Raw genomic sequence first — 15,670 nt, 5'->3', positions numbered from 1 at the left:
TGGCATTCAGGAAGTAGTTGAAAAGCACTGTTATATGGGGATCCACCGGAGATCACATAATCAGAACCTTTCCAGATTGTGATGTTCTCCGTTACCACTCCATCTCTATATGCTCTCCTGCTAACTGACTGCTCAATAATCTGTCATGTTACTTCGAGTATGTGGCACTAGCTGACAAAACCAAGACCTTTGGGGGCTTAGCTTGGATAGCGAGTGAGCATGCTCTTCCACTTTCAAATATTATCATCCAGAATTCGAATCTTAGAAATGGCTACAAAGAAATTTTTTTTTTTTTTTTTTTGTGAAAGCATCAATTAGATGTCGGTCATAGGATAGGTTGCTTAAAACCCAATTTTTCAACGGAAGTGGAGCTTAATCTCAGTGTGCGTAATATGGCCAAGAATACCTTCACTGTTGGGGAAGAAGAAAAAGGTCATTTGTTAATATAATTAGAAGGTCAAATGTGAAATGGTCCAGGCAATTGACAATTTTAGCTGTCTCTACACAGTTCATCCTTAATCAACAAACATGAAGTCTCCAGATTTGACTTTTGAGATTTCTTGCAGATTTCCATGCATAAAATATTCAATGCCCGATTTGACTTTTGAGACCTTGAGTTCCCAAAGACACGCACGAGATGAGGGAATGCTTATTGCAGGAAAGGAAATCAGGGTTAACTAGATGCAAAAAATGGTACATGATCCATTGTTTTTGTGGTTTTTACGTGTTCTTTGGGTTTTGAGCTAAGGACGCCATGAATCTGCCTATAAATAAATGATGAGAGATAACGAGATAAACCTAAGTGCAAGGGAGATATGCTACAATTTCAACTGCTGAACGAGATCACGGCAAGGCTACATTAACAACTGTCTGTCTAACTGAATCTTCATGATCCATGACTTTGGTCTGTCTTACAGTTGGGGAAATCAACTTCCATACTGCACAAGACAGAGAAAAAAGAACCAAGAAAAACAGAGATTATTTGGGGGGAAAATTATGATTCAAGACCTCTAAAGTTATGGTTCCATTCATGTGGGAACTTTGAAAATTTTAGAGTAGGACTCGACCGAGGGAAAGATAAATTTCCATCACATAATCAATCTGAAGAAAAAACACCGGTGGATAGATTCACTTACAGTATATTGTTGCTGCAAACCACTCATTCACGATTTTCACCCATGTACTTGCCCAGCCAACATCAATGCTCCACCTTGAACGGTTAAAGTGATTTAGGTAAGAAATTCAGTTCATAAAAAATAATGTGATGACTGGAGGAGTTCAGAAATCTAGTTCCCTTACTTTCTTGCTGAGTTGTTCAGGTTCCAACTGATGAATAACATTCCGAAGTACATGGCCCCGAAAGCAAATACAAGGTGGAAAAACCCATAGTCATAAGGGATACCATCATCCTCTTGAACATTATCATTGCGGAACTGAAGAACATGTGAAGAGCAAACTATCAAAATGACAGACATCAGAAGTAATTGTCAACCCCTTGCAGTCATAGCGCAGCATTATTTCATGTTATATTTTTGCTCATGTACTGGTAAATTGCTAAGAAACTAACGAGGATAGGAATTGGTAAATGTTTTTTGATCCATCTCAACCAAATCAATTACTTTTACAGTGTGATTGGGGATTCACTGACTTGAAATGGAATTGAATGATCTAACTTTGCAGTGCTAACTTCAACAGAGGAAAGCAATTTACCTGAAATGATTGTGAATCAATTCCTGTGGAAAATGTGGCCATAACAATGGCACCAATTGCGAACAGGAAACTCTGGAAGAATACAAAATAACACAAACATAAGTGGATCGAAAAATGGAAACAAATAGCTAGGAGGACACAGGAGCTTGAGATGCTGATGCAACAAATCAAAGATATGTAGTACAACACCAACAAAGATAGTAGTGCAAGTTATACATGCATGGTGCGTTTATATCTCTTAAAGAATAGATAAAGAATCAGTTATGAGTTTTCAAAGAATGATAATTGTCATACTCCAATCTAATTTAATTCAGGCCGATGGTGCAATGTCTGCCCCGTTCTCCAATCTAATTTAATTCAGGCCGATGGTGCAATGTCTGCCCCGTTGTATTTTATGCATGCAAATGCAAATTTAAATGGTCTTGTTTACAGTTTGCACGTGAGCTTAGTCTTCTGATAGAATTGACTGCAAGAGAACTTTGATTTTGAGGGAGGAGGCTGTATCACTATGATTATAGTGATGCTGAAAATGCCCAGTCCAACATGAATAGTTTTTACCACTATGCTATGGAGCGAAGAGGCCAAGACCCTCCTTTTACATATCTACCTTTTTAGTGATACTAAATGGCAAGGAGGTTATATTTAGTTGCCATGCTTAACAAATGATGCCTCAGTGGTGTCCATGATTATCAAGTTAATAGTTGGAGTTGGAGCTATTATTTGCAAGTCCACAAAAACAGAGCTGCAGAATCAAGCAACATCAAGTAAAAGCCAAAACATGATTTAGCACAACTGTTCTGGAAACACCAAACAAGAGATATTGAAGAGAAAGCAGAGATATTGTTTGGTCTTACAAGTATGGTGGTCCAGTCACTATTTCCATTTGCTTTTTGTTTGTTGCAATAGTCACTGGCGGGTTCACTGTAAAGCCATGAGGTAATTGCAGAAATTAGTGTCATGTTGCTGGAGAAAATCTTCAAGTTTTGAGTCAGTTAAAAGGGGCCATAACAATAGATGGGAAAATGTGACATCAATCCAAACGTCAGAATTTCGAGTGTGAAAAAAAAAGCAACTAATTAAGATTTTTGAAGGCAAGATGTTTTGAGATTTAAAGGTAAGAACTTCAATCCGTTCCTTTATGGAACAACATTGGTGCCAATACCCTACCTTCTTATGGCAGACCAACAGAGGAAGACAAGGTATGAAGCCATAATCCCAGAAGACAAAAGGCCTCTATTGACCTGTACAAAATGAACAAACAACAATCAGCATATTTTCATATGTAAAACCTGAGCAGAAGACAACTTCTTGACCAGATTCCTGGTACAACACCAAGTCAAATAAAAAGGGAAGCTTATGTATCACAAAAAAAATTGCAGATTAGTAATTCTATAGCTATGATAGAAAACATTCCAAAGCACACATATTATCATTGACAACCACTGAACTGATCCTCTTTCCAAATCTGAAGTATGTACTCCTTGATGTGAGTTCATTTGTAAAACTGAGGCTTGTTAAACAGATTAAACTAGCTGCCCCTCAATTATGTTTAACAAAGAATAAGAGTCACAGCTTCTGGTGTCAGAAATGCTGCAGGAATGGAACATTTTATCCCGCAATACCTGGGGGAACTTGTTTATGCTTGGCAATGCAGATTTCTAATATGCTTGCACCCATTAAATTTCTTAGCTTGGCCAATCCCAAGTAATGGGTAAAGGAGATATCAGATTTTTTTTCTTTTTTTTTTCCTGATCGGACAAATTTGAACATCAATTGACTGTCCCTTTGACCATAACGAGGTTTTTGCACCTCAATCAGTTTTATCTCATATAACAGTTTGGAAAGTTTAAGATGTTGAGTAGTTTACACTGACACTCTTAATCAATGGGTGGACCTCGGTCAAACTTTATCTCACACAACAGTTTGGAAAATTTAAGAAGTTGGGTAGTTTACACTGGCACTCTTAATCAATGGGTGGTTTCTCATATCACCCATCTCTTAGTGGCAGACATGTTAGATTAATTCAAAGAACAGAACAGATAAGGTTTCTTGATCATGGAACTCGTACCTTTAAAATGATTACCCTATGTCCAACTCTTATAAATGTGCAGTCAGATAAAAGGACATACCTTTGAGTGTAAGGACATAGCCATCATCACTATAAGAAGAATGGCAGTCCATGTAATGAAGAATATGTTTAGCGAACATTCAACTTTCCGTCCATAGAAAGCGTACATCACCACAATTCCACAAACAGAAGCAAGATAGAAAATTGTTGACATGAACAATCCAAGGGAGCAACTGCCAAAAAACATTATCACAGAATTCTCATTTGCTTACATAAAAATGGGAACAAAGTTTCACAGTACCATTAAACATGAGAAAAAAAAAATCAAATTCTGCATTACACATGCTTTAGGTCATAAGAAACTGAGAATCAGAAAACTGGGATTCGTTCAACTTATCCAGCCCATTAGCCATTGTTCAACTATCAGGGTGTAAATCCAACACCCCACCTCCCTGTCTTTTAGATTCTTTTGCTCTGATACCATAAATCCCAATCGGGATTGGGGCATCCAGCAGCATTCCAATTCTAGATTCATGCTGTAGTCAAAATCCTTAAAAGGTCGATTGTAGATTTTTGTTTCCAAACCATAAAGGCATTTGTAGTGAATGAGAAACATATACCTTTGCTTCTTTTGTTCATCAGGCATCCAGTAATTATTCCACCAGGTGATGAACTCAATTACGCTTACAAGTTGAAGAACAAGAAAAATTCTGCAGCACAACAACAAAACACCAATTATTAATTGTAATGCGCATTCCAGGTAACAAATTAAAAGTAGTTTTAGCAATCCTAGTGGTAATTTAAATATAGAACCAGATGGCTCATCGGTTTGAAATAAAATATTCCCCTCACAGAAATCAAGACCTCGTATGTCCACAGCAAGAAAATCAGCAAGTTCTTGTTAGCCAGCCACAAATTCAGATTTTTACTTTTGTTATTAGCAGGGAAAGGATGGATTGTTCTAGAGACAAGACAAACTAGAAGAAACGGTACTTGTCTGTCTCAAATGGTACCACATTGTTTATTGTTAGTGAATGATGTGTAAAACTGGAAATTTTCATAGGATGAAATTCTATTTCTAGAGATTAGATTGAAATATAAGAACAAGAAAAGATCAGAAGATTACCCAGCACCAACTCTAGCAAATTCTCCTGTAAGAAATAGCAATGAGCTTGTTAAACAATATTACATTACCTGATGCTAAACAAGTTGACAATAAACAGAGGCAGTTCAAAATTTGTAAAGGAATAGACAAAAATTCAGCTGTAGCACTATCCCAGCTAATAGAGATTAAAGGGGGAACTTCTTATAAGCAAGTTAGCTTTATTATAAATCATCTGATAGAGTTTTAAACGTAAAATTTGCACGAAGTGGGCCTAAAATTTGAAGACTGAACTTTCTCTAGTTAGACATACCATATATTTGAATGTATTTTGAATGGAGGAAGAATGGTACTGCCATTGATACAATCAATAGAACAAGCTTCACTGCCCACCATCCTGAATGCCAGCTACTGCGAGCTTCATATAATTTTCTTGTTTTTATAGTGGTGAAAAACATAACAGAGAAAAATATCTGAGTTCGATGTCAAGGATGCTACATGAAAAATATAGAAACACCAGAATAGATATCAATAATAGAAGACAGACTGTTTCTGTCTTTGTAGCTACATGCATGTCCATTCCCATAAACATTGCATAAGAGATCCAAGAAGCAACATAAAGATTAAACTGTGCAAGGAAGGGTAAGGAAAGAAGGGCAAAATCTTCCTCCTAAATGAGGAGAAATAAAACAAATCTAAGTTTAGCCAACATCTCTGCATTATAGAACCAAGTAGCAATATTCTGGCAATTAGGCAATGATATATAATGATGTAAGGCATCGAACATGTGAGAATTCAGAACAATTAAAGTCATTGTTCTGTTAAAACAAAGATACGAAGCATCCTAAACTCACACGAAGAACGCCCAATGTATGACAGCAATCTTGTCCGTCAATTCCACAAGCTTTTATATCTGCAAAAGATATTAACAAGTAAAATAAAGATTCGAGTATTTTTTTCGTTTCAGCACAGGTTCTGCAACAAATTCACATCTGTGGCAGAAGCTCAAAAACAAATTTATAGAAAAATACATGAAAAATACCTTTAACTTGGACTTAATGTTGAGTAATAATGAAGTTAAACTAAGATCAAAGAGCTAAAAGATGCAATAGGTAATATAAAATATGGAGCACGGTGAAAGCAGAGTGCAGTAACTTATAAATGGCAGTAATCACTTGATATAATTCAAGAAAGCATTGCTTTCATATATGCTAATTTTCTCTTTACATTAACTGATCCAGGGATGCATACTACATTCCTAAAGCTAACATGTGATAATTTTTGTTATCACGTAATCTTCCAAATATTCAAGTATAAACTGAGAATGCAGCCTCAAAGTAAATAGTACCAAAAGAGAAACAGCAACCATAGGCCTTCACCAGAAATCTTAACGGGGGTAACTATACAATGCTACTAGTCATTTGAAAGACATTATCAAAAGATTCAAGCTAGTGCGGACACTGACATAATATTATAGATACCACTTGAAGTGATAATATCAATGAATAAATGATGTATCACAACTTTTGCATGATTTATGGCAATCTCAGGGACCAAAAATGATTCATTTAGAAGTAAAAGAATGCTACAAGTCATGGAAAGGGAAGATGATTGACTCACTATAGAAATGAGATAGAACCCTTTGCCCGTAATCGCGAAAAAACCAAGCTTTAAGATTTATGATCAAGAAGATGATGCCGTATATATAACGAGCCTGCAGGGTCTTTTTCTTTTCTCTTGAATAATCAATCCTCTTTTGCTCTAATCGACTATTCACTTCCCCCTGTGGAACCCCGGAATTGCTTGGTCTTATATCCACTGCCCCAGCTTCAGCTGGTCTAGCATCCTGGTCCATTCTGCAATTTCAAGTAATACAGTGTACAAGTTGATTAATTAATTTATCACGGGTGACTTTCAACACTTTCGATGCTAACATTGTTATGTTGCATGCAGGAGAAACTAAAAACAAAGAGGAAATCCCAAGTTTTATTTTTAAAAAAATTAAACAAAATCAAGATTTCTTTGCAAATTTGACACATTTCCTGCTTAAAAGACCTGGTATTCTACTAATATTGCACAAACAACCCAGAATGGCAGCTGAAGGTTTTAAAGATCCTTTGAAAAAAATTCAATTAAACTGGTACTAGAGAAATACTGAAATGTATTACTTTGGAGCACTCAAACTCAAAGCTAAGACCTTGCTCCACCAGTGAGCCATATCAAAGCGACGCTATATATTCTATAGTAATACAATTAAATTTTGAATTGTGGATGGGAAATGGCTGATAACTTGATGCATTGATTGTGTTTTCTAGCTGACAACTAACTTATGCACAGAGCCATGGAAACCAAAATGCAGGTACGTAACACTGGAAAGTAATGAACTCGAAGAAAATTGAGATTTGGAAAACTAAGCAGAGATACAGAAATTGGCTTGTGAGCAACCCAGTAAATGATTAAGCAATGCTGGCCAGTAATAATGTGAGGAAAGAGAGCACAAACTAAGTGAGAATTCTGACATTCTGAAAAAAATCTAACCTTCCTTGGCACGGAGAATGCAGTTTGGGGTTTGTTGTTCCTCGGCAGAACAAAAGCCACTGAAGCAGTTCCTTCTTCACTTCTTATACAAACTTACAAAAAGGAAAAAGGAAAAATCTCCATAAGTCACTACTCTTCAGAAAAGTCTGTGTATTGGTTCACTTTTTATCTACAAGAAAACCCAAAATTAACAGGTTTCTTGGGCTCATAGCCGTTGGATATTTGAACAGTTAGCCTGTGTCCATTTTCACGATGATGTCATGAGAGCCCCTAATCAAACATTACAGAAAGAACATTTATTTAATCACATGCATAGCATTGCACATTTGTTACATGGACTTCTCTTCAATATTTAAGGATAATTTACTTTATCTGATCATCTTTTTCCTTCTTGTCTTTTTTTGACTTTTCGAGGTATGAAGAATCTTCAATGTCACTTTAACCTCTAGTAGTGTCCATACTGCTAAGAAGCGAGAAGAAACCTTGAAGAAACAATGGCATGCATGCTAGGAAAATTGGAAAGAAGCAACCAAGAAGGAGGGGCGACCTTTTTTAAATGATTTGGATGAAACTGAAAACTCAGTTTTCACAGGGATTAATTCCTTGAAGAAAGGAGGTCAATGCTCTACAGACGTTACGTATAAGAAAGTCTTATACTACCCAACCTAAGAGAGACTTTCACCGGTTAATTGCAATCTCACGTTAACGGGTGGCGTCCGGTTTCTTTTACCATTCCTACAAGTAAATCTCTCCTGTTATTATGATATTAGCCGATGTATTACGGAGGGTTAACTCAAGAAAATACCGGATTCTGTTCAAATTGGAAAAAACAAGTAGCCAATACGAAAGCGAATACACAGGAACAAGACATTCGAGATTGTTTGCAAGAAACTTGATTGTTTGCAAGAAACTTGAGGTCATTGACAGACAAGACATGGCCAAGGAAATTATGGCCCATCCCCTTGACAAAAAAATTTAAACGTCCCTCTCGGTATCTACCTAGCTCCAGCTGCGTGCTTTCTAGAGGGTCAGGGGAGGGGGCTTTTAATCATAGTTATTAAACCCGGCCCGGCCCGGCGGGTCGACCCGGGACCCGGTCGACCCGGTGGCTGGACCGGTCCGGGTTTAATAAAAGACCGGCTGTTGCAACAGCCCGGCCAAACCCGGGCGACCCGGCGGGTCGACCCGGAACCCGGGTGACCCGGGCGAACCCGGACGAGACCCGGTTTTTTTTTTTTTTTTCAAATGTGAGATTTGAAACCCATTAGTATATATACTCTATGTTTTCATGAAAAAAACCATGTTTTTTCAATGTGGGATAAAAACTTTTTGGTTTAAATATTTCAACTTAAAAGGATAACATAATATCTTTTCAATGTGAGATTTGAAGCCCTTTCATATATATACACTATGTTCCCATGAAAAAAACCATGTTTTTTCAATGTGGGATTTGAAGCCCTTTCATATATATACACTATGTTCCCATGAAAAAAACCATGTTTTTTCAATGTGGGATAAAAAAACCTTTTGGTTTAAATATTTCAACTTAAAAGGATAACATAGTATCTTTTCAATGTGGGATTTGAAACCCTTTCATATATATACACTATGTTCCCATGAAAAAAACCATGTTTTTTCAATGTGGGATAAAAAAAACCTTTTGGTTTAAATACTTCAACTTAAAAGGATAACATGGTATCTTTTCAATGTGGGATTTGAAACCCTTTCATATATATACACTATGTTCCCATGAAAAAAACCATGTTTTTTCAATGTGGGATAAAAAAAACCTTTTGGTTTAAATACTTCAACTTAAAAGGATAACATGGTATCTTTTCAATGTGGGATTTGAAACCCTTTAATATATATACTCTATGTTCCCATGAAAAAAACCATGTTTGTTCAATGTGGGATAAAAAAACCTTTTGGTTTAAATACTTCAACTTAAAAGGATAACATGGTATCTTTTCAATGTGGGATTTGAAACCCTTTCATATATATACTCTATGTTCCCATGAAAAAAACCATGTTTTTTCAATGTGAGATTTGAAACCCATTAGTATATATACTCTATATTCCCAAGAAAAAATCATGTTTTTTCAATGTGGGATAAAAAACCTTTTGGTTTAAATACTTCAACTTAAAAGGATAATATATTATCTTTTCAATGTGGGATTTGAAACTCATTAGTATATATACTCTATGTTTCCAAGAACAAAATTATGTTTTTTCAATGTGGGATAAAAAACTTTTTTAGTTTAAATACTTTAACTTAAAAGCTTAACATAATATATTTTTAATGTAGGATAAAAAAAATTTTAAAATATTCTTTTAAACTTCATAATATGTATAATCTATATTTACATGGATTTTTTCATATGAAATATTAAAATTTTAATTTTTTTTTAATTTTTCCGGGTTAATCCGGGTTGACCCGAGTTGACCCGGGTTGACCCATGAAACCCGGGACCCGGCCCCTTGGCCGGGTCAACCCCCGGGCCGGGTTTAATAACTATGCTTTTAATACGCGCTTGTACGACTTCCGCGGACCGTTAAGGCTAGGGACACGGTGCTCGAAGCTATAAATGTTTCTTTAGCAGCGTTTGGATTGTTTTTTGAAAGTATTTTTTATTTATAAATTGCATTGTAATGCACTCCGTGGTCAAATATTGTAATTCCTGCATTATTTTTTATTTTTTTTCGTGTCTTGTTTTCACACTTCTATCTCAGTATTCCACTTCACATTTTCACTAAATTGTTCCTTTTATTTTGCCCTGCAAACTAGTTAGATGCTGGTGAATCAAGTAGTATCGGTGTCTCTGTTTATACCAAAAGTTTCGAAATCGAAACATTTATTTGAAATTTTAAAAAAAAATTGTGAAATGTAACAAGTAATGGGTTTTTATCCTTAAATGAAAATTATTATTAACATTTTATATTTTATTCCAGATTACACCTTGTCTTTGTTGTTTCATAAATTACAAAAATACATCATTAATCAACAAAAAAATTTAAATCACACCAAATGATCAAATTATCCCCGTGTATATCATATCCACGAGCCCAACAAACAACAAATTTATTTTTTCTCTCTTTGTTTATAATTTCTAAATAAAAGCTTTCTAGAATTTGTACAAATCTCAACTCCATTGAACCTAAAATTATACAAAATAAAAGTTCGGGTGTTTCTCAGCCAATTCTCTTTATATCTTGGTGTCTATTTGTTTCATCAGGTTATGAAATTTCTCTTTCATATTGTTGTTGTTCTTAACAAAATAGAGTATACCTTCTCACTTGTTTTCTCAAATCAATTATTTAATAATCCAGTTGGTGGGTTTAGTAGTTGTTTAGTTATTGTTATTTCATTGCAATGTTGTTTGATTTACTCGATTAAACAAAAATAAAAAAGTATAAAATTAGGGTTAATATGAAACCTGTAGATCCCCGGGTTATTTCTTGTTCATTCTTCAATGTTCAAAAACTCAAAGGAGTTTAGGAAAGTGGAAAACAATCTAGATTATTTTCTTGAAAACCTAAAAGTTCTCATATTAGAAATTATGGATATTATTCATAAAACCCTAATTTTATGTTCTTTTATTGTAATATATTTTAATTAGTGTTTAAATATCCAGGAAACAAAATAACCAACATTATTGTACATCATGGAATTGCTTCATGCGTTAGTCATGAGCAATGGTTTCTTTGAGTATATGTTTTACAGACCTTTTGTTCATTTGCAAGCAGATTTATGATATAGACTTGCATGGGTTTAGTATAAGGAATAACAGAGTAACAAAATAGTTGATGGTGCCTTGACAATGTAGATATTGAATATGCATGAAGTAAAAGGAGAGGAAAAAATCCACATTTATATTGTTATTGATCCTAGTGTTGCTCCGCTACAAATGAAAAATACTTAAGTATTATACATGCAAACCAAATGTTTTTGGTAAGCATACAAGAATAAAATATTTTATAAACAAAAATGACAATAGATTTATATTGATTGTTTGGGAAAAAGATTTTGATGAAAATGATGATGATATTGGTTTATGTGCGGGTAAAGGTAAGGGTTTATAAAAGTTGTGATGTTGATTTTCATGTTGGTGCTAGTAGTTCTAGTGAAGGTGTGGATACTGATGTGGGCAATTCAGATTATAATATTAAATGTGAGAAAGATCACTAAAATGATGATTCTAGTAAAGATGATGAGGATTATATTTTTTAAATTAAAAAGGATTTGAATTCTTGAATATAAATAAAGATTAATGGATTGATATTTTTCAAAGAGATGTTTGTTTTGGTCAAATATTGGATGGTGCAGCAGGCTTAGAAAATACATGGAAGATAAGAAGGGATGAAGATGATCTTGATATTGAAGATAGAAAAACTTCTAGTAGTAGGGAAGAAGGTAATGAAGATAAAAATAGTTGTAATGGAAAAAATCACAAAAAAAAAAGATTATTAATCTTACTGATATTTAAAGTGGGTGTTGATCGATCAATTAAATTTATTGAATGTCAGGTTTTCATTAATGTTGCTCGCTTAATAGATATTCTTAAAGAATATAAAGCGATATATATATATATATATATACATATATATATATATCATCTGAAAAAATGCACCTATCAAAAGAAAAATTTGGAGTTACATGTACGAGTGATGATTGTGTGTACACATTTATATGCTTCTTGGTAGTAAAAATTTTATGATCAAGTTCTTGTTATATATGCTTTTTTGTAATTTACAAAATAATTGAGGCAGGGTATAATTTAGAGTGGTATAATTTAGTTTAAGATGCTGATTGTAATTTTCTTTTATCTTTAATTACCCAGGTGAACATATGAAACCAATAAACAACTCTTTATAGTCTTGCCTCCAATTTTGACTACTCCAATATTTGTAATCGGTACTATTATTGGAATAACTAACATTAGTAATATTGGCTATTTGAAAGAGAGAAATAAAAGAGGATCATATTTGATTTTATAAAAAATATAAAAAACACCTCCACTTCAACTCAAAATAATTATTTGATTCTCTCTTTTTTTTCTTTTTTTTTTTTCCTCCTACAACCTATTAGAATAACATGAAATTTCTCAGTGAGATCATGCTATTAAGTTCCATTTTTCTCTGCATCTCAACTCCCCCAATGAATTTTATATATATATATTTTGGTTTCGTACAAAGAAGGGTAGCCTATAATTGTTCATTGTCCTATTTTCCTTGCATTGTAGGAACATGGACTGCCTTTGTCTTCACGTTATGGCTTGACTCCTTTTTCTCTGGATTAATCTTGCTCTCATAATTAAGATCATATGGGATTTAATTAGGTGTGGGACCAGGTAATTATAATTATAATTTAGTATGACTTTTTGTAAAACTTGTAGAGGATGGAATGTTAGGATAGATGTGGTTCGGTATAGGTTGGCAAGAAGAGAGGAGAATGCCCTAATTAGCTTCTATCGTCTAACGAGTGGGTAAGAACCTTCGCTCAAAACAAAAACAGAAACATGGGTTCCTATTACAAAGATGCCCCCACGCAGGATCGAACTACGGACCTTCAGTTTACAAGACTGACGCTCTACCACTGAGCTATAGGGGCAATTTGAAATCCCCCTGGAGACAAAAGTATAAATAATAATTAGAAACGAAGTTTCCTCCTTCCTTTAATAGTAACATCTTCTTATAAAGGAATGCACGAACAGCGGAGCAGATGGGAAAGGAAGGAAAAACTGCATTTGTAGAACACCGCTTGATATTTCTATTTTTATATGGAAAAATGATATTTGAAAAAATAATTAACGGATTCACGTTAATTAGTGGATCGAAGTCATTAGAGGACTCACTAATCTGACATCTTCGTCATCGCTATTTGTATAGGTCTGGTGCTGCTTCAATGCTCAGCATCTACTCCCGTTTAATCTGTATTTCTCCCCTAATCATCATGATTTGGTTCTATATGAAGTTTCCTCATAAAAATAAAAAACAAAATTGAAAATATTGAAAATGCCCTGGAAGTTCCGAGAAGAAGAAGGAAAAAAAAAAAACACTACTGGGAACAGTGAAACCTACACCGTTTTAGTTGGATTCGAATAGAGTCCTCTTGCGTTCCTTAAAACATGGCCTGTTAAGTGTGTCGGATCTTAGACTTTGAATTGGAATCAATAGCAAGGATTGTCATGTAATTTTTTTCATTTTAAAATTGAACTTACGTCGTTTTAGTTATTTATTTGTTAAAAGAATCTCAAACTGGATTGAAAAAATATCTATATACAAATTTATTGTCATGGCTTACGGGAACAATGTAACGATGTATTTGACCTTTACATTAAAAAATTTAATAATAGTTATTAGAGGTATCAGAATCTTTTTATAAAGTCCATTAATCATTATTAATTTGACTATGAACAAATAACTTTTTTTTTTCTAGATTACATAGTAAAATAACTAAAATATTATTAAAATAAAAAAAATAGAGTTAAAGGGCAATTAGGTGTTTTTTATAGTGGTTTTTATGTGATTATTAAGTCAAATGAGGGGAAATTTGGTGTTTGATTAAGCATGAAAAATAATAAAAAAGCAAAACGCATAGTGAAACGACTAATTTTTTTTCAATTTTATTCTTCAATTCAAATTTTTCATGTGTTGTTTTTTTATCATTTTGATTCTCATTCTTTTTATCTTTCATTTTCTTTCTTAATCTTTTTGTGTTGGTTTTTAATTTCATTCCTTAATTTAAATTTATGATGTATTGTATTTTTCAATTTAGTTCTTTATTTTTTTTTTGTTAAAATTATTTTTCTTTTTTGGTGTCACCTTTCAATCTAAAATTTGTGGTTACCCTTTAATTTAATTTTTATTTCAATTTTTACCCTTATTATTCTAATTGCTATTTTTTTGTTTTGAATCTTTTCGTGAAATATATATATTTTTTCCGATCTCGTCATTTAATATTTGATTTGCTGAGGATGTAGTTTCATGATTTTCTTCATGTATGGTGCTTCCATTCTGATAACTTGAGTCATGAGTTTGAAAAGTTAATGCGGGTCAACATCCGATTTCATCATTTTTTTTCAATTTCTTCGTTTGACATTAGTTTTTTTTAATTAGCTTTATGGTTTTCTTTTATTTGTTTTCTATCAGGTTGTCATGTTCGAATGATATGGGCTACAGGTTTTGTGGATTAACTTGAGTTGGATTGCTTTTTATTATCCAGGTCACATGTCTATCATGATATCTCATGTTGATTCAAGCTGTTTTTTATCCCTTTTTTTTTAATCTAATTTGTACCTCCAATAAGGCTTTTTTCGTGTTATTGTTTTTTTAAAAGAAAATCTGGTCCATTTAATATCATTGTGTTATTAAAATAAAATCAACTTATTAGACTCGGTTAGGGCTGTAACTCGAGTTGTTGGTTTTTTTTTTCTTTTTCCTTAAAAAAACTCATGCCTACGTCACCTAAACATCATTATTCATAAGAGAGAGAGAATATAGATTCGTGGCGTAGCGTGGATCCATGTCAAGTAACGTACTATGCACCTTTCTTTCATATCCTGAAATGTAAAATGAATGACTCATGGAACTCATGCTCTAACTCGTAGTTATTAAACTTAGCTTAACGTAATATGGTTGATCTAATTGATATACTGATTCAAAATTTGACTTAGATTGAGTTTTTTTGAACCAAATAAAGAGCTAAACTAGTCAAACTCGAATGATTTAACATATCAACCTCTAATGCAATTAACTTAGCCAACCCATGACTTGCCAATTCAAAACCTGACTCAAGCTAGGTTTTTTTTTAATCAGGTAAAGAGTTAACTTGGTCAAATTTAAATGACCTAACATATAAACTTGAGATGATGTTGATTTAGCCAAACTCAAGCGAAACCTGATTATTAAGAGTTTTGTTTTTTAAATTTTCATATAAAAAAACGTTGTCTTAGTGTTTTTTTCTTATTATCTAAAAGACATCATTTCATTAAAAAAAACAATTTAGTTTTAATCTTTTTTTATTTTTTTATTAAAATGACATATTTAAAAAAATATATAAAAATAATAAAAATACTATTTGACTAAGCGGCTGACCGTGTATTTGCCAAAAACTTGATTTTTTTTACTTGAAATTATAATTTTTTTTATGTTTTTAAATTATTTTGATGGGTTAACTTTTTTAAAATATTAAAAAATATTTTAATATATTTTTAATAAAAAAAAACATTTTAAAAATAATGTTGCCCTGGGAT

General features: G+C 33.3%; 1 protein-coding gene and 1 non-coding gene across 6 annotated transcripts; both read right to left on the bottom strand.

Annotated features, from left to right (window-relative positions):
• Positions 1 to 649: 649 nt before the first annotated feature.
• LOC7496583 (uncharacterized) lies at positions 650 to 7,915 on the bottom strand. 5 transcript variants are annotated; one of them, XM_052451579.1, is made up of 13 exons: positions 7,383 to 7,898; positions 6,501 to 6,736; positions 5,717 to 5,793; positions 5,194 to 5,353; positions 4,905 to 4,929; positions 4,399 to 4,488; positions 3,840 to 4,011; positions 2,878 to 2,951; positions 2,565 to 2,631; positions 1,711 to 1,782; positions 1,300 to 1,433; positions 1,137 to 1,210; positions 650 to 938 (listed from the first exon to the last, which is right to left on the bottom strand). In XM_052451579.1, exons 2-13 carry the CDS (start codon positions 6,733 to 6,735, stop codon positions 844 to 846), a joined length of 1,275 nt encoding a protein of 424 aa, XP_052307539.1. In that variant the 5' UTR covers position 6,736; positions 7,383 to 7,898; the 3' UTR covers positions 650 to 843. The 5 variants fall into 5 exon arrangements, 4 of the variants coding, with proteins under 4 accessions (XP_052307539.1, XP_024453995.1, XP_024453997.1 ...); XM_024598227.2 differs by having other exon boundaries at positions 7,419 to 7,898; XR_002981078.2 differs by having other exon boundaries at positions 864 to 938; positions 1,300 to 1,456; positions 7,419 to 7,913.
• A 5,039-nt stretch (positions 7,916 to 12,954) lies between these two features.
• On the bottom strand, positions 12,955 to 13,026 carry TRNAT-UGU (transfer RNA threonine (anticodon UGU)). The gene has a single exon. It is a non-coding gene; the product is annotated as a tRNA-Thr (tRNA).
• Positions 13,027 to 15,670: the final 2,644 nt, after the last annotated feature.

The sequence above is a fragment of the Populus trichocarpa genome, chromosome 3, assembly GCF_000002775.5.
Source record: "Populus trichocarpa isolate Nisqually-1 chromosome 3, P.trichocarpa_v4.1, whole genome shotgun sequence".
Lineage (NCBI taxonomy): Eukaryota > Viridiplantae > Streptophyta > Magnoliopsida > Malpighiales > Salicaceae > Populus > Populus trichocarpa.
Note: the sequence above shows the minus strand (reverse complement) of the source record. Positions and strands in the feature narration are given on the sequence as shown.